Source organism: Oncorhynchus nerka, linkage group LG25 (genome assembly GCF_034236695.1).
Source record: "Oncorhynchus nerka isolate Pitt River linkage group LG25, Oner_Uvic_2.0, whole genome shotgun sequence".
NCBI classification, from domain to species: domain Eukaryota; kingdom Metazoa; phylum Chordata; class Actinopteri; order Salmoniformes; family Salmonidae; genus Oncorhynchus; species Oncorhynchus nerka.
Window position 1 is genome coordinate 10,365,074 of NC_088420.1, and position 19,791 is coordinate 10,384,864.

The following is a 19,791-nucleotide window of genomic DNA, read 5'->3' on the forward strand; positions in this document are numbered from 1 at the left end:
AGCCTAGTGGTTAGAGTGGAGGGGCGGCAGGGTAGCCTAGTGGTTAGAGTGTAGAGGCGGCAGGGTGGCCTAGTGGTTAGAGTGGAGGGGCGGCAGGGTGGCCTAGTGGTTAGAGTGTAGAGGCGGCAGGGTAGCCTAGTGGTTAGAGTGGAGGGGCGGCAGGGTAGCCTAGTGGTTAGAGTGTAGAGGCGGCAGGGTGGCCTAGTGGTTAGAGTGGAGGGGCGGCAGGGTGGCCTAGTGGTTAGAGTGGAGGGGCGGCAGGGTAGCCTATTGGTTAGAGTGGAGGGGCGGCAGGGTAGCCTAGTGGTTAGAGTGTAGAGGCGGCAGGGTAGCCTAGTGGTTAGAGTGTAGAGGCGGCAGGGTAGCCTAGTGGTTAGAGTGGAGGGGGCGGCAGGGTGGCCTAGTGGTTAGAGTGGAGGGGCGGCAGGGTAGCCTAGTGGTTAGAGTGGAGGGGCGGCAGGGTGGCCTAGTGGTTAGAGTGGAGGGGCGGCAGGGTAGCCTAGTGGTTAGAGTGGAGGGGCGGCAGGGTGGCCTAGTGGTTAGAGTGGAGGGGCGGCAGGGTAGCCTAGTGGTTAGAGTGGAGGGGGCAGGGTAGCCTAGTGGTTAGAGTGGAGGGCGGCAGGGTGGCCTAGTGGTTAGAGTGGAGGGCGGCAGGGTAGCCTAGTGGTTAGAGTGTAGAGGCGGCAGGGTAGCCTAGTGGTTAGAGTGGAGGGGAGGCAGGGTAGCATAGTGGTTAGAGTGGAGGGGCGGCAGGGTGGCCTAGTGGTTAGAGTGGAGGGGCGGCAGGGTAGCCTAGTGGTTAGAGTGGAGGGGCGGCAGGGTAGCCTTGGTTAGAGTGGAGGGCGGCAGGGTAGCCTAGTGGTTAGAGTGTAGAGGCGGCAGGGTAGCCTAGTGGTTAGAGTGGAGAGGCGGCAGGGTAGCCTAGTGGTTAGAGTGGAGGGGCGGCAGGGTGGCCTAGTGGTTAGAGTGGAGGGGCGGCAGGGTAGCCTAGTGGTTAGAGTGGAGGGGCGGCAGGGTGGCCTAGTGGTTAGAGTGGAGGGGCGGCAGGGTGGCCTAGTGGTTAGAGTGGAGGGGCGGCAGGGTAGCCTAGTGGTTAGAGTGGAGGGGCGGCAGGGTGGCCTAGTGGTTAGAGTGGAGGGCGGCAGGGTAGCCTAGTGGTTAGAGTGGAGGGGGCAGGGTAGCCTAGTGGTTAGAGTGGAGGGGCGGCAGGGTGGCCTAGTGGTTAGAGTGGAGGGGCGGCAGGGTGGCCTAGTGGTTAGAGTGTAGAGGCGGCAGGGTAGCCTAGTGGTTAGAGTGGAGGGGCGGCAGGGTGGCCTAGTGGTTAGAGTGGAGGGGCGGCAGGGTGGCCTAGTGGTTAGAGTGGAGGGGCGGCAGGGTGGCCTAGTGGTTAGAGTGGAGGGGCGGCAGGGTAGCCTAGTGGTTAGAGTGTAGAGGCGGCAGGGTAGCCTAGTGGTTAGAGTGGAGGGGCGGCAGGGTAGCCTAGTGGTTAGAGTGTAGAGGCGGCAGGGTGGCCTAGTGGTTAGAGTGGAGGGCGGCAGGGTGGCCTAGTGGTTAGAGTGGAGGGCGGCAGGGTGGCCTAGTGGTTAGAGTGTAGAGGCGGCAGGGTAGCCTAGTGGTTAGAGTGGAGGGGCGGCAGGGTGGCCTAGTGGTTAGAGTGGAGGGGCGGCAGGGTGGCCTAGTGGTTAGAGTGGAGGGGCGGCAGGGTGGCCTAGTGGTTAGAGTGGAGGGCGGCAGGGTAGCCTAGTGGTTAGAGTGTAGAGGCGGCAGGGTAGCCTAGTGGTTAGAGTGGAGGGGCGGCAGGGTAGCCTAGTGGTTAGAGTGTAGAGGCGGCAGGGTGGCCTAGTGGTTAGAGTGGAGGGGCGGGCGGCAGGGTAGCCTAGTGGTTAGAGTGGAGGGGCGGCAGGGTGGCCTAGTGGTTAGAGTGGAGGGGCGGCAGGGTGGCCTAGTGGTTAGAGTGGACGGGCGGCAGGGTAGCCTAGTGGTTAGAGTGGAGGGGCGGCAGGGTAGCCTAGTGGTTAGAGTGGAGGGCGGCAGGGTGGCCTAGTGGTTAGAGTGGAGGGCGGCAGGGTAGCCTAGTGGTTAGAGTGGAGGGGCGGCAGGGTGGCCTAGTGGTTAGAGTGGAGGCGGCAGGGTAGCCTAGTGGTTAGAGTGGAGGGGGCAGGGTAGCCTAGTGGTTAGAGTGGAGGGCGGCAGGGTGGCCTAGTGGTTAGAGTGTAGAGGCGGCAGGGTAGCCTAGTGGTTAGAGTGGAGGGCGGCAGGGTGGCCTAGTGGTTAGAGTGGAGGCGGCAGGGTGGCCTAGTGGTTAGAGTGGAGGGCGGCAGGGTGGCCTAGTGGTTAGAGTGGAGGGCGGCAGGGTAGCCTAGTGGTTAGAGTGTAGAGGCGGCAGGGTAGCCTAGTGGTTAGAGTGGAGGGGCGGCAGGGTAGCCTAGTGGTTAGAGTGTAGAGGCGGCAGGGTGGCCTAGTGGTTAGAGTGGAGGGGCGGCAGGGTGGCCTAGTGGTTAGAGTGGACGGGCGGCAGGGTGGCCTAGTGGTTAGAGTGGAGGGCGGCAGGGTGGCCTAGTGGTTAGAGTGTAGAGGCGGCAGGGTAGCCTAGTGGTTAGAGTGGAGGGCGGCAGGGTAGCCTAGTGGTTAGAGTGTAGAGGCGGCAGGGTGGCCTAGTGGTTAGAGTGGAGGGGCGGCAGGGTGGCCTAGTGGTTAGAGTGGAGGGGCGGCAGGGTGGCCTAGTGGTTAGAGTGGAGGGCGGCAGGGTGGCCTAGTGGTTAGAGTGTAGAGGCGGCAGGGTAGCCTAGTGGTTAGAGTGGAGGGCGGCAGGGTAGCCTAGTGGTTAGAGTGTAGAGGCGGCAGGGTGGCCTAGTGGTTAGAGTGGAGGGGCGGCAGGGTGGCCTAGTGGTTAGAGTGGAGGCGGCAGGGTGGCCTAGTGGTTAGAGTGGAGGGCGGCAGGGTGGCCTAGTGGTTAGAGTGGAGGGGCGGCAGGGTGGCCTAGTGGTTAGAGTGGAGGGCGGCAGGGTGGCCTAGTGGTTAGAGTGGAGGGGCGGCAGGGTGGCCTAGTGGTTAGAGTGGAGGGGCGGCAGGGTAGCCTAGTGGTTAGAGTGGAGGGGCGGCAGGGTAGCCTAGTGGTTAGAGTGTAGAGGCGGCAGGGTAGCCTAGTGGTTAGAGTGGAGGGGAGGCAGGGTAGCCTAGTGGTTAGAGTGGAGGGGCGGCAGGGTGGCCTAGTGGTTAGAGTGGAGGGGCGGCAGGGTAGCCTAGTGGTTAGAGTGGAGGGGCGGCAGGGTAGCCTAGTGGTTAGAGTGGAGGGCGGCAGGGTAGCCTATTGGTTAGAGTGGAGGGCGGCAGGGTAGCCTAGTGGTTAGAGTGTAGAGGCGGCAGGGTAGCCTAGTGGTTAGAGTGTAGAGGCGGCAGGGTAGCCTAGTGGTTAGAGTGGAGGGCGGCAGGGTAGCCTAGTGGTTAGAGTGGAGGGCGGCAGGGTGGCCTAGTGGTTAGAGTGGAGGGCGGCAGGGTAGCCTAGTGGTTAGAGTGGAGGGGCGGCAGGGTGGCCTAGTGGTTAGAGTGGAGGGGCGGCAGGGTAGCCTAGTGGTTAGAGTGGAGGGGCGGCAGGGTGGCCTAGTGGTTAGAGTGGAGGGGCGGCAGGGTGGCCTAGTGGTTAGAGTGGAGGGCGGCAGGGTAGCCTAGTGGTTAGAGTGGAGGGGCGGCAGGGTAGCCTAGTGGTTAGAGTGGGCGGCAGGGTAGCCTAGTGGTTAGAGTGGGGGGCGGCAGGGTAGCCTAGTGGTTAGAGTGGAGGGGCGGCAGGGTAGCCTAGTGGTTAGAGTGGAGGGGCGGCAGGGTAGCCTAGTGGTTAGAGTGGAGAGGCGGCAGGGTGGCCTAGTGGTTAGAGTGGAGGGGCGGCAGGGTAGCCTAGTGGTTAGAGTGTAGAGGCAGCAGGGTAGCCTAGTGGTTAGAGTGTAGAGGCAGCAGGGTAGCCTAGTGGTTAGAGTGTAGAGGCGGCAGGGTAGCCTAGTGGTTAGAGTGGAGGGCGGCAGGGTAGCCTAGTGGTTAGAGTGGAGGGCGGCAGGGTGGCCTAGTGGTTAGAGTGGAGGGCGGCAGGGTGGCCTAGTGGTTAGAGTGGAGGGGCGGCAGGGTAGCCTAGTGGTTAGAGTGGAGGGGCGGCAGGGTAGCCTAGTGGTTAGAGTGGAGGGGCGGCAGGGTAGCCTAGTGGTTAGAGTGGAGGGGCGGCAGGGTAGCCTAGTGGTTAGAGTGGAGGGGCGGCAGGGTAGCCTAGTGGTTAGAGTGGAGGGGCGGCAGGGTAGCCTAGTGGTTAGAGTGGAGGGGCGGCAGGGTGGCCTAGTGGTTAGAGTGGACGGGCGGCAGGGTAGCCTAGTGGTTAGAGTGTAGAGGCAGCAGCGTAGCCTAGTGGTTAGAGTGTAGAGGCAGCAGCGTAGCCTAGTGGTTAGAGTGTAGAGGCGGCAGGGTAGCCTAGTGGTTAGAGTGGAGGGGCGGCAGGGTAGCCTAGTGGTTAGAGTGGAGGGGCGGCAGGGTGGCCTAGTGGTTAGAGTGGAGGGGCGGCAGGGTAGCCTAGTGGTTAGAGTGTAGAGGCAGCAGGGTAGCCTAGTGGTTAGAGTGTAGAGGCGGCAGGGTGGCCTAGTGGTTAGAGTGGAGGGCGGCAGGGTAGCCTAGTGGTTAGAGTGTAGAGGCAGCAGGGTAGCCTAGTGGTTAGAGTGTAGAGGCGGCAGGGTAGCCTAGTGGTTAGAGTGGAGGGGCGGCAGGGTAGCCTAGTGGTTAGAGTGTAGAGGCAGCAGGGTAGCCTAGTGGTTAGAGTGTAGAGGCGGCAGGGTAGCCTAGTGGTTAGAGTGGAGGGGCGGCAGGGTAGCCTAGTGGTTAGAGTGTAGAGGCAGCAGGGTAGCCTAGTGGTTAGAGCGTTGGACTAGTAACCGGAAGGTTGCAAGTTCAAACCCCCGAGCTGACAAGGTACAAATCTGTCGTTCTGCCCCTGAACAGGCAGTTAACCCACTGTTCCTAGGCTGTCATTGAAAATAAGAATTTGTTCTTAACTGACTTGCCTAGTTAAATAAAAGGTCAAATTAAAAAAACAGAGCCGGAAAGACAGTCAAAAAGGACACAGTCACACGGTAAGCTTATATGGATAGCAATAAGACTACACCAAAGTCAATACTCGAGGAGCTAGAAAACTGCATTAGCATCCTAAGACCACAGGAACTAAAACTAGGGATAGCATCAAAGCTAATTCAAGGGCTAACAACAAGACTAGCAAACGGTTATCATCAACACAAGGGTACAAAAATGGCACACAAGTACTAGGCCCTATGCTCCAGAATTAGCTAACGTTAGAATGACATCATGTTAACCAGCCTAGTATTATTGTATACCTTTACATAATACTCCAAGGACTAGTATTGTGTGGTAATTACGCTGCTATTGTACATGGCATTGACACAGGTACCGGTCTATTCAGAGCCCCTCCATTGTGCTCTATATGTACAGTGTGTTCTGCCTGTGAGTCTCATCTCCAGACATGCAAGTCTGACATCATTCCACGCCAGTCTCTCTCACACACACACACACACACACACACCAAATTCCTCATTAACACTGCAGGCTAGACGCACCGCTCTGTAACGGCACAGACAATACACTAGGCCCGGCTAATCAGCTAGCATCTCGCCCACATGTCACCCCGCTGCCCATAGAAGCCTGCATCGCTCAGTTAAGGGAATTAATACTCGCTTTATTCACACCACTGGAGGTATAATTGCATCAGTGCACACTGTGCTTCTCTGGGATGAGTCTCTCAGCCCCAAACAGCCCCTGGAATGACAGGGAAAACAAGTCAAAAGACCTAGCGTGCTAACACTCCAGTGTGATATCAAAGATACTGGTGGTAACGAACTGAAGATAGTTCATCTGTGTCATTTCCAAAGGGAGCATATGAACACAGTGGGTAGAACAAGTAAGGAGGTGGGTTAGAGCCAATCAGGAACGAGCGAGATCCTATTGGTGTGTTTTTAGCATGTATCTGCATATTTCCGTTAAGGAACACCTACTCTGAAGTGCGTGTACAGAAGAACTCAATTCGCCCTGGAAGCTTTGGCAAAGGGTCTTCTACAAAACGTATCTACACTCTGTTCGCGACAGATATTAGTTTTGGAAACAGAATATTTCTTCGATGTGAATTTTTTTTTAAATAAAAAAAAATTTAAAAAAAAAAGGTTGTCCCAGTTTCATCTAGCTCCCTCTTCCTGCTACTGGACTTCCTCTCAGGACCATATTTGGTGATGACTGGAAGTTCTAAAAACACATGCTTCGGATTTATACCCCCTATTTAACCAGGCAAGTCAGTTAAGAACAAATTCTTATTTTCAATGACGGCCCAGGAACAGTGGCCCAAGGAAGCCTCTTTAAGACTACTGGTATGGGCACGAGGTATTTGTAGGCTTAAGGTGAGCAAAACCATGCAACCTACTTTTAAAAATATTTTTAATTTTGACCTTTTATTTAACTAGGCAAGTCAGTTAAGAACAAATTCTTATTTTCAATGACGGCCTAGGAACAGTGGGTTAAACTGGTCTAGGAACAGTGGGTTAACTGCCTCGTTCAGGGGCAGAACGACAGATTTGTACCTTGTCAGCTCGGGGATTTGAACTTGCAACCTTCCGGTTACTAGTCCAACGCTCTAACCACTAGGCTGCATGAACTATCTTTTATCTGTGGTGATACCATTATATTAGCATTAGCATTGTTAACACTGGCTGTAGGTTAGATGTGTTATCAGCAAAGGACATAGAGGCCAGTGTAGAGAGAAGTTGATTTAAATTGTCTGACTTGTAGGCACTTGTGGGAGATGATGCGATAAAATCATTGTGGCGCGTGGTTCCCATCTTCAATTAACATTTTCATTTTGCAGTGTGCACAGACTGGTTCCAATCCAAAGCCCTTAGTGACAGGCCTTCTCTTTCAGTTGTCCACACACACACACACACACACACACACACACACACACACACACACACACACACACACACAGCCAATGAGGACCAGGCCCCACAAAACCATTCAAAACAGACAGACGGCATCACAGTATCACACAGCCTGCTAAAACAAATCCCTAGAGACCAGACTCAGCAGGCATCAAGGTTTAGCTGAGGGGGAGGAGGCGGGTGGCTGAGGGCACCATTAGGCATCATTACCACATCGCAGCAGAAGCCAGAAAGCCAGCCAAGACAGAAGAACTCTGCTGTCGCAGAGTGGTGTTAGGGATAGCTAAAAATACCCCGGGCTGGAGAAAGTGAGCGCTGAGTTGGTAGAAAAAGGTAGAAAAGAGCCATTGGTGTAAACAATGAGCACAGAACGAGTCAGACGAGCCATTTTAAAAGGCTCCGTGAGTCATCAGCCGCCCCATGTAGAGAGAAATATGGGGAGGCTGCAAGGTTTGGCCACGGACGAGTGCGAATCTGGGATGCCATTCCATCCCGGAACATCGCTCCGCTATACTAGTTATCCAGCTACTCACCTTCCATTTTGAAATGGCGCCAAGCTGGCAACCCACTCCGGCCTATTAGGAACAACTAACAACATTGGAATAATCCCCTTCAGTCCTAACAGGCCAATCAGCAGCAAGAAAACCCTCAGATCATAGTTTTAAATACAAAACAGTCCAATCTCTGTCGTTGATAACACTCAATGCTATCCCCTTACCTGCCACTACTTAAACGCTCTATAAAAACGTCAAGCTATAGCCCGGAGTCCCCGGAGACCCATTCTGTGCGATGATTGCAGGGATCCCGAGTTCGGGGCTTAAAAGGGTGATTTAGGTAGAGATTCGGTGTCCCCGCTTTATATCGCCACAACACTAGCAGAGCGAGCAGAAACCCAGCTAACTGATGGACCCATTCCCTGGGACGTCTGAACTCTATGGAACGCCCGCGGAAACTGTCAGTTAGACAAGGGCTGTCGCACAGCCACACACACACACACACACACACACACACACACACAGAGCGCCACACACACACACAGCGCCACACACACACACACACACACACACACAGCCACACACAGTTTGTGTGTGTTGCCCGTTTGCCTCTCCTCAGAGCACATGCTACTGCCAGCCAGAGGGAGGAGTCTCGCCATACCCCCATTATAAGCTCTGCTACTTAGTATGCGCCAGCCAGACTCAGACAAAATCTCTTCAGTGTTCCCTGCACAGCAGATCTTTAATGGCTTCCCACCCCAAACCCGGCAGGGGCATCTAAACTCCTTCCCAGTGTGAAAAGAGGACTGACATTCGCAGACTATCTTGGACAAATCCCTATTAGCAATGCAAAAACATGGACTATAAATTCCTCCTGCACTGAGAGAGACAAGAGCAAAAATGGAGGAAAACCTCTCAAGTTAAAATACATCCCTCAAGGTAACCAGAAGATGTATTTGTATTGAGAGTGGCATTACTCACCTTCAGCCCTGTATTTAGTCTCAGTAGTAAGGAGCCTTAATCTGTGGGGTTGGCTTTTTGGAAAATCAAGCAGTATTTCTTAATATATATATATATATTTTTTAACCTTTATTTGACCACAAAGGTCAATTAAGAACCAATTCATATTTCCAATGACGGCCTGGCTAATCTCATTATTTCATAAGTCATTCTTAATGTCACTCTCATCGTGGCCCAGTCACATGACACAAGGCATAGCGTGTCTAGAGCCGGTTGAGGTCAGTTTGGAGTTCTCATCTAGGACGAGCTGACCTGCTAGATCAGCGTTTACGGTCAACTGTTCGTAGAGGACAAAGGTCGATAGATCAATGCCCTCATACAAGGGTAAGTGTGCTCTCCGATCATAAAGGCAGATTTCAATCTTTGTATTGTTGACGCATACAAAAAGGCAAGCAAACAAACAGACGCAAAACTATTTTAAGACTCTTTGTTCTCCCATGTCTCCATGTACACAGGTACTCCCTCAGCAGGGACGACCTGAACCTGTGCTGAAGCAGTTTCACATTAACGCAAAGTGAGAAAAACACAAGAGGATACCACACATCCATAACAGACATTACTACAACAATTCACAGATGTAACAAGATCAGGGCATTTACACAACATGAGGGGAGTGCCATCCCCATGCTTAACACAAAACTGTCCAGATTGCCATGTCGATAGCTTTTTCCCTCCATACCTTTCTTGTACTTGTGAATGGGGAGTTTCTTCAGTTGGTCCTTGCGCAAACGGCTTCTCCGAGCCCTGTGTCTGTCCTGGACAAACTTGGTGATCTGAGCGAGGAGGGGAAAAGCCAACAGTCAGTTAGGGAGTTTTTAAGCCCCTTAACTTCGTCGAAAAAATCCTGATGAATACTCCACAAGAGTTTTTCTGAACCTCACAACGCCATTGTACTTCGAAGCCTCTTGCCAAAAGTCTAACGTCACTATTCGGTTGACAGTTATTTTCAAATTATAAGAGAATTCTCTGCAGTTGAAAAATTCCACAACCAATTCTAAAGCAATATTTGTATGTACAAGCATTTCGCTACACTCGCTTTAACATCTGCTAACCATGTGTATGGGACAAATACATTTGATTTGATTGACATTGTAACAGAATTACATTAATCAACGTTCTTGTGTCAATTCTGTTGGAAATGGGATGACTTGGGTAACTGGTTCTTCTTCTAGTAATAATGTTCGAGTGAGCTAGAAAAAAAATCGAATGAGCACGAGCTCTGCTTTTTGTCCTAGCTTGATGATATCGTCACCAAGCCCGATGCCTAGTGCCCTCAGACCAGAACATCCTAGAAAAACTCCCTACTCCTGACATTCCCACAGATCTGCCATGCCACCATTGACTCAATCACATTAACGAATGAACTCTACCAGTGTATTTGCCTACCATGAAAACAACGATGAGGATGAGGCAGATTCCCACGGTGATGAGGAAGGGGATCAGGTAGTATTCCAGAGGCAGGCTGAAGTCTGGCATGAGGACCACATGACCCCTGGAGAACAACAACAACAGTAGCACCATTATGGAGATATATTCAAGTGTTTACAATGTATCGTCGGCTAGCCTTTCTAGGGAGTTTTTCCTAGTCATCGTGCTTCTACACCTGCATTGCTTGCTGTTTGGGGTTTTAGGCTGGGTTTCTGTACAGCACTTTGAGATATCAGCTGATGTACGAAGGGCTATATAAATACATTTGATTTGATATCTTTTTTTTTTAAATCCCAGATTATCCACTGATCTCGGGCAGAGCGCTGGGAACGTGATGACAAGTCAACACATTGTGTTACATTATTATGTCAAAGACAGAAATATATTTCTTTAAAAAGATGGACAATCCGGTTTATGTTGTCTTTCTACTGAATTCATTTGAATAAAAGGAATATATTATTTAACAACATGACGCTGGCAGATTTATTTGGACATCATTGTTAGAGAGCCCAGTTAGACTATGCCAGTTAAGGTGCCTGTAATGTCCGAGGCTTGAATTATGTTGATAGACATGGAAATAAGATGTAGGTCTCCGACTCACCCCTTGTCGTATGTGTAGTCTTCTTTCAGGGAGTTGGCAGTCTCTTCACTAACAAACACTGATGGAATGTCGATTTGCTTCAAAATATCCACTAAATGGGAAAGGAGGAGGGGAAGTTATTTATACACCTGTGGAGTGGATACATACTGATGTCCATCATGAAATAACATGACGTTTTGAAGGAAAAGCCAAGACACGAATCAGCTATTGGGGAAAAATACTGGAATAGAAAGAAGTTTGCTGTATATCAACGCAGTTCAACGTCTGGCCTTATCTGAAAACATTTACATCAAGTCGCTACAGTTCAACGTCTGGCCTTATCTGAAAACATTTACTTAGATAGACCAACACCATGGCGAACCACAGATCTTTAAAGCTGTCAGTTGAGGTAGTTTTCAGTTGAGGTAGTTTTCAGATGAGGTAGTTTTCAGATGAGGTGGTTTTCAGTTGAGGTAGTTTTCAGTTGAGGTAGTTTTCAGTTGAGGTAGTTTTCAGTTGAGGTAGTTTTCAGTTGAGGTAGTTTTCAGTGTCTATGGGAACCAGGCTGATGCCCACTTGTGCCACTGTCATTTAGTATTCTGCTCATATGCGACAGTTGTTAAGTTCCCCGAACCCCGGAGGCAGAAATCTCTTGGATGGCTGATGAGTTAAGAAATGGCTCACTGTCCAACGTTTGAAAAGAAGCCATCTCACCGGATGATCCGTTCTAGACAGTTACCAGCACGAGGAGCTGTCACCGTTACTCATGATATGTTGTCATACGCCCTGGAGTAAGAGACGGGGAGACAGGCAGCAAATGATGTGAAGAAAAAGCAGTCAAGAAAAGAGAAACCGATATCCATCCCTCCTCCCCAAAAACTCCTTTGTGTGATGGTAGCTAAGGCCGGGCGATCAACTTGGACAGGGTTGAACCGTTTGGAGACGTACTACGGCACTTACATACCTCCACAACGACACTAGGAGTCGGGCTTGGTGCTATGGGTGCAGCAGCTCCCAGCGAGTCCTAATGCTCCTCTTGACCCAGAGGTTTGGGAATCAAAGGTACATCTACTCTACTCACTCCACTACTCCACTACTATACTACCCCACCACCCCACCACTATACTACCCCTCTACTCCACCACTATACTACCCCACCACTATACTACCCCTCTACTCCACTACTATACTACCCCTCTACTATACTACCCCTCTACTATACCACCCCTATACTATACTACTCCACTACTATACTACCCCTCTACTATACTACCCCTCTACTATACTACCCCACCACTATACTACCCCACCACTATACTACCCCACCACTATACTACCCCACCACTATACTACCCCTCTACTCCACTACTATACTACCCCTCTACTCCACTACTATACTACCCCTCTACTCCACTACTATACTACCCCTCTACCATACTACCCCTCTACCCCTCTACTCCACTACTATACTACCCCTCTACCATACTACACCTCTACTCCGCTACTATACTACCCCTCTACTATACTACCCCTCTACTCCGCTACTATACTACCCCTCTACCATACTACCCCTCTACTATACTACCCCACCACTATACTACCCCTCTACTCCACTACTATACTACCCCTCTACTCCACTACTATACTACCCCTCTACTCCACTACTATACTACCCCTCTACTCCACTACTATACTACCCCTCTACTCCACTACTATACTACCCCTCTACTCCACTACCATACTACCCCTCTACTCCGCTACTATACTACCCCTCTACTATACTACCCCTCTACTCCACTACCATACTACCCCTCTACTATACTACTCCTCTACTCCACTACTATACTACTCCACTACCCCTCTACTCCACTACTATACTACCCCTCTACTATACTACTCCTCTACTCCACTACCCTCTACTATACTACTCCACTACCACTCAGCCCTTTTACTCCACTAATATACTAACCCTCAACTAAACTACTCCACATCTATACTACTCCACTACTATACTACTCCACTACCCCACTACTATACTACTCCACTAATATACTACCCCTCTACTATACTACTCCACTACTATACTACTCCACTACTATACTACCCCTCTACTATACTACTCGACTACTATACTACCCCTCTACTATACTACTCCACTAATATACTACCCCTCTACTATACTACTCCACTAATATACTACCCCTCTACTATACTACTCCACTACCCCTCTACTATACTACTCCACTACCCCTCTACTATACTACTCCACTACCCCTCTACTATACTACTCCACTAATATACTACCCCTCTACTATACTACTCCACTACCCCTCTACTATACTACTCCACTAATATACTACCCCTCTACTATACTACTCCACTACCCCTCTACTATACTACTCCACTACCCCTCTACTATACTACTCCACTAATATACTACCCCTCTACTATACTACTCCACTACTATACTACCCCTCTACTATACTACTCCACTAATATACTACCCCTCTACTATACTACTCCACTAATATACTACCCCTCTACTATACTACTCCACTAATATACTACCCCTCTACTATACTACTCCACTAATATACTACCCCTCTACTATACTACCCCTCTACTATACTACTCCACTAATATAATACCCCTCTACTATACTACTCCACTACCCCTCTACTATACTACTCCACTACCATACTACTCCACTACCATACTACTCCACTACCCCTCTACTATACTACCCCTCTACTATACTACCCCTCTACTATACTACCCCTCTACTATACTACCCCTCTACTATACTACTCCACTAATATACTACCCCTCTACTATACTACTCCACTACTATACTACCCCTCTACTATACTACTCCACTACCCCTCTACTATACTACTCCACTACCCCTCTACTATACTACTCCACTAATATACTACCCCTCTACTATACTACTCCACTAATATACTACCCCTCTACTATACTACTCCACTACCCCTCTACTATACTACTCCACTAATATACTACCCCTCTACTATACTACTCCACTACCCCTCTACTATACTACTCCACTAATATACTACCCCTCTACTATACTACTCCACTACCCCTCTACTATACTACTCCACTAATATACTACCCCTCTACTATACTACTCCACTACCCCTCTACTATACTACTCCACTAATATACTACCCCTCTACTATACTACTCCACTACCCCTCTACTATACTACTCCACTACCCCTCTACTATACTACTCCACTAATATACTACCCCTCTACTATACTACTCCACTACTCCTCTACTATACTACTCCACTAATATACTACCCCTCTACTATACTACTCCACTAATATACTACCCCTCTACTATACTACTCCACTAATATACTACCCCTCTACTATACTACTCCACTAATATACTACCCCTCTACTATACTACTCCACTAATATACTACCCCTCTACTATACTACTCCACTAATATACTACCCCTCTACTATACTACCCCCTCTACTATACTACCCTCTACTATACTACTCCACTAATATACTACCCCTCTACTATACTACTCCACTACCCCTCTACTATACTACTCCACTACCCCTCTACCATACTACTCCACTACCCCTCTACCATACTACTCCACTACTATACTACCCCTCTACTATACTACCCCTCTACTATACTACTCCACTACCCCTCTACTATACTACTCCACTACCCCTCTACTATACTACTCCACTAATATACTACCCCCTCTACTATACTACTCCACTAATATACTACCCTCTACTATACTACTCCACTAATGTACTACCCTCTACTATACTACTCCACTACCCTCTACTATACTACTCCACTAATATACTACCCCTCTACTATACTACTCCACTACCCCTCTACTATACTACTCCACTAATATACTACCCCTCTACTATACTACTCCACTACCCCTCTACTATACTACCCCTCTACTATACTACTCCACTAATATACTACCCCTCTACTATACTACTCCTCTACTATACTACTCCTCTACTATACTACTCCACTAATATACTACCCCTCTACTCCCCAAATGAACAGATGACCGTGTGTAGTGCTGCTGCATGTTTGTGTGATTGTGCAGAGGAGGATTGTCAGGGGGGGGGGGGGGGGGGACTTACGATCATTGGATCCCATGCTGATTAAGTCATCAGAGTCCACGTTGTGAACAATGGCCGACTTGTACCCGGCCTTCTGGGCATTAAGCACCTGCGGGAGACAAAATATTTATGTTCAGTGTGTGTGTGGTTCCTATGGATCAGTGTGCGTTCAGCCAGCCCACCTAGACACTTGGACCACCACAGAACAGCTTATATTCACAGGCTCAGGATCAGACAGTAGCTATCCCCATACTGTAGTAACAATCTCTATACTGTATCCATACTGCAGTAACTATCTCCATACTGTATCCATACTGTTGTAACTATCTCTATATTATATCCATACTGTCGTAACTATCTCTATACTGTAGTAACTATCCCCATACTGCAGTAACTATCTCCATACTGTATCTCTATACTGTAGTAACTATCCCCATACTGCAGTAACTATCTCCATACTGTATCCATACTGTCGTAACTATCTCTATACTGCAGTAACTATCTCCATACTGTAGTAACTATCTCTATACTGCAGTAACTATCTCCATACTGTATCCATACTGTAGTAACTATCTCCATACTGTATCCATACTGTAGTAACTATCTCCATACTGTATCCATACTGTAGTAACTATCTCCATACTGTATCTATACTGCAGTAACTATCTCTATATCCATAGTAACTATCTCCATACTGTATCCATACTGTAGTAACCATCTCCATACTGTACTGTAGTAACTATCTCCATACTGTATCTATACTGCAGTAACTATCTCTATATCCATACTGCAGTAACTATCTCTATATCCATATCCCCATACTGTAGTAACCATCTCCATACTCCATACTGCAGTAACTATCCCCATACTAGTAACTATCTCTATACTGTAGTAACTATCCCCATACTAGTCTCTATCTCCATACTGTAGTAACTATCTCTATAGTAACTATCTCCATACTGTAACTATCTCCATACTGTAACTATCTCTATATCCATAGTAACTATCTCCATACTGTATCCATACTGTAGTAACTATCTCCATACTGTATCCATACTGTAGTAACTATCTCCATACTGTATCTATACTGCAGTAACTATCTCTATATCCATACTGCGGTAACTATCTCTATATCCATGCTGTAGTAACTATCCCCATACTGTAGTAACCATCTCCATACTGTATCCATACTGTAGTAACTATCTCCATACTGTATCTATACTGCAGTAACTATCTCTATATCCATACTGCGGTAACTATCTCTATATCCATACTGCAGTAACTATCCCCATACTGTAGTAACCATCTCCATACTGTATCCATACTGCAGTAACTATCCCCATACTGTAGTAACTATCTCTATACTGTAGTAACTATCCCCATACTGCAGTAACTATCTCCATACTGTATCCATACTGTCGTAACTATCTCTATACTGCAGTAACTATCTCCATACTGTATCCATACTGTCGTAACTATCTCTATACTGCAGTAACTATCTCTATACTGTAGTAACTATCTCCATACTGTATCCATACTGTAGTAACTATCTCCATACTGTATCCATACTGCAGTAACTATCTCCATACTGTATCCATACTGCAGTAACTATCTCCATACTGTATCCATACTGCAGTAACTATCTCCATACTGTATCCATACTGCAGTAACTATCCCCATACTGTATCCATACTGCAGTACCTATCTCCATACTGTATCCATACTGCAGTAACTATCTCCATACTGTATCCATACTGCAGTAACTATCTCCATACTGTATCCATACTGCAGTAACTATCTCTATATCCATGCTGTAGTAACCATCCATACTGTATCCATACTGCAGTAACTATCCCCATACTGTAGTAACCATCTCTATACTGTATCCATACTGCAGTAACCATCTCCATACTGTATCCATACTGCAGTAACTATCCCCATACTGTAGTAACCATCTCCATACTGTATCCATACTGCAGTAACTATCCCCATACTGTAGTAACCATCTCCATACTGTATCCATACTGCAGTAACTATCTCTATATCCATGCTGTAGTAACCATCTCCATACTGTATCTATACTGCAGTAACTATCTCTATATCCATACTGCAGTAACTATCTCTATATCCATGCTGTAGTAACCATCTCCATACTGTATCCATACTGCAGTAACTATATCCATTCTGTAGTAACTATCTCCATACTGCAGTAACTATCCCCATACTGTAGTAACTATCTCTATACTGTAGTAACTATCCCCATACTGCAGTAACTATCTCCATACTGTATCCATACTGTCGTAACTATCTCTATACTGCAGTAACTATCTCCATACTGTATCCATACTGTCGTAACTATCTCTATACTGCAGTAACTATCTCCATACTGTATCCATACTGTCGTAACTATCTCTATACTGCAGTAACTATCTCCATACTGTATCCATACTGTCGTAACTATCTCTATACTGTAGTAACTATCTCTATACTGCAGTAACTATCTCTATACTGCAGTAACTATCTCCATACTGTATCCATACTGTAGTAACTATCTCCATACTGTATCCATACTGCAGTAACTATCTCCATACTGTATCCATACTGCAGTAACTATCTCCATACTGTATCCATACTGCAGTAACTATCTCCATACTGTATCCATACTGCAGTAACTATCTCTATATCCATGCTGTAGTAACCATCTCCATACTGTATCCATACTGCAGTAACTATCCCCATACTGTAGTAACCATCTCTATACTGTATGCATACTGCAGTAACTATCTCCATACTGTATCCATACTGCAGTAACTGTCCCCATACTGTAGTAACCATCTCCATACTGTATCCATACTGCAGTAACTATCCCCATACTGTAGTAACCATCTCTATACTGTATGCATACTGCAGTAACTATCTCCATACTGTAGTAACCATCTCCATACTGTACCCATACTGCAGTAACTATCTCCATACTGTATCCATACTGCAGTAACTATCCCCATACTGTAGTAACCATCTCCATACTGTATCCATACTGCAGTAACTATCCCCATACTGTAGTAACTATCTCCATACTGTATCCATACTGCAGTAACTATCTCCATACTGTATCCATACTGTAGTAACTATCTCCATACTGTATCCATACTGCAGTAACCATCTCTGTACGGTCCCCAACACCTCTGCCAAGCCCTCATTCCAACTCCATCACCCATACTCTGTGGGCCCTGGGATAGTATAGTTACTGGCTTAAGGGAAGAGGATTGAACTCTACTGTAACTGACATCCCTTCGGGGCAGGGAGGGAGTGAGTGTGTGGTTAAATACGTGTCAATGGCCACGCAGACGTCCGGTCCATAGGTGCACTGTGTGGATAATGACAATGGCCACACCAAAACACGAAGGACAATGAGGCTAGAAATAAAATAGGGAGGATACCTAGTCGGTTGTACAACTGAACGCATTCAACTGAAATGTGTCTTCTGCATTTAACCCAACCCCTTCTGAATCAGAGAGGTGCGGAGGGCTGCCTTAAATCGACATAATTAGCATAGTGTGTAATGTGGCTAAACACATAGCATTCTGAAAGAAATATAAAGGCTAAAATAACTTACTTCATAGAGTCGGTGGTATGCATTAACTTATAGAGGGCATGTACAGTTCTGTCATGTGCTGGCAGACTCCAGTAATAACAGTGTTGCCCTACAGGTTAACACTGTTGACATGGAGCCATGGAACCTGGGAGTTCCATGGGAGAACCTGGCTCCATGTCAAAAACCGTTTGACATTTCACTACTAACAACTCATCTGTTTAGGACCTTCTTCCCAGAAAGTACTCTCAGGTGAGAAAAAAAAAGAAAGAAAAGAAACAGGCTTGAGTTTAAAATACAACAGCTTCCCCTGCAGTGGGAAACATTGGTCCTTCTCCCTCGTGTAACTGTGTCCCTGATTACAACAGAGGCTCCAAAACAGGAAGAACTTGATGAGGAAACCCCATGAATGAAGTAATACTGCTTTACAGCCATTTACATTCACCAACTGCCACTATGGATGAGAAAAGGGGATGTATTCAGACCCAAAACATCACTGCTCTAGAGGATATCTGCATGGAGGAATGGGCCAAAATACCAGCAACAGTGTGTGAAAACCTTGTGAAGACTTACAGAAAACGTTTGACCTCTGTCATTGCCAACAAAGGGTATATAACAAAGTATAGAGATATACAAAAGACTTATTTTCCACCATAATTTGCAAATAAATTCATTAAAAATCCTACAATGTGATTTTCTGGATTTTTTCGTCTCATTTTGTCTGTCATAGTTGAAGTGTACCTATGATGAAAATTACAGGCCTCTCTCATCTTTTTAAGTGGGAGAACTTGCACAATTGGTGGCTGACTAAATACTTTTTTGCCCCACTGTATGTCTACATATTATAAGTTGAAATGTTTGTTTCTGTCTCCATATGATATGGTAAAATATATCCAATGCAAAAAAACCATCTACATTTAAAATGGTATTAATTTGCATATATTTCCGTTAATTCCCATATATTCCCGTTAATTCCAATGGAAAGTTTACACCTCTGAATATTCCCCAAAAATGTGCAACCCTACTAAGCACACAGCCAAGACAAATGTGAGAGTGGCTTCGGGACAAGTCTCTGAATGTCCCTTGAGTGGCCCAGTCAGAGCCCGGACTTGAAGCCAATCTAACATCTCTGCATAGACTTGAAAATAGCTGTGAAGCGATGCTCCCATCCAACCTGACAGAGCTTGAGAGGATTTGCAGAGAAGAATGGGGAAAAACTCCCCAAATACAGGTGTGCCAAGCTTGTAGCGTCATACCCTGGAAGAATTGAGTCTGTAATCGCTGCCAAAAGGTGCTTCAACAAAGCAAAGGGTCTAAATTCTTATGTAAATGTAATCAGTTTTTACATTTTTTAATACATTTTCAAACATTTCTAAAAACCTGCTTTTGCTTTGTCATTATGGGGTATTGTGATGTCATCATGGGTATTGTGATGTCATTATGGGGTATTGTGTGTAGATTAAAATACATTTTACAATAAGGCTGTAACGTAACAAAATGTGGAAAAAGTCAAGGGGTCTGAATACTTTCCGAATGCACAGTATATGCATACTTCCATGCTTAGT

The 19,791-nt window shown here is 47.3% G+C and overlaps 1 protein-coding gene across 2 annotated transcripts in view; it reads right to left on the reverse strand.

Moving 5' to 3' along the window:
• LOC115118964 (E3 ubiquitin-protein ligase RNF13-like) overlaps positions 1–19,791 on the reverse strand; it is a 90,950-nt gene that overhangs the window by 11,359 nt on the left and 59,800 nt on the right. For both annotated transcript variants that reach the window (XM_065009532.1, XM_065009533.1), the window contains exons 5-8: positions 14,656–14,743; positions 10,512–10,602; positions 9,869–9,974; positions 9,162–9,255 (exon numbers count right to left, since the gene is read on the reverse strand). In XM_065009532.1, coding sequence (XP_064865604.1) covers positions 9,162–9,255; positions 9,869–9,974; positions 10,512–10,602; positions 14,656–14,743 — 379 coding nt within the window. The remainder of the gene's footprint in view (positions 1–9,161; positions 9,256–9,868; positions 9,975–10,511; positions 10,603–14,655; positions 14,744–19,791) is intronic.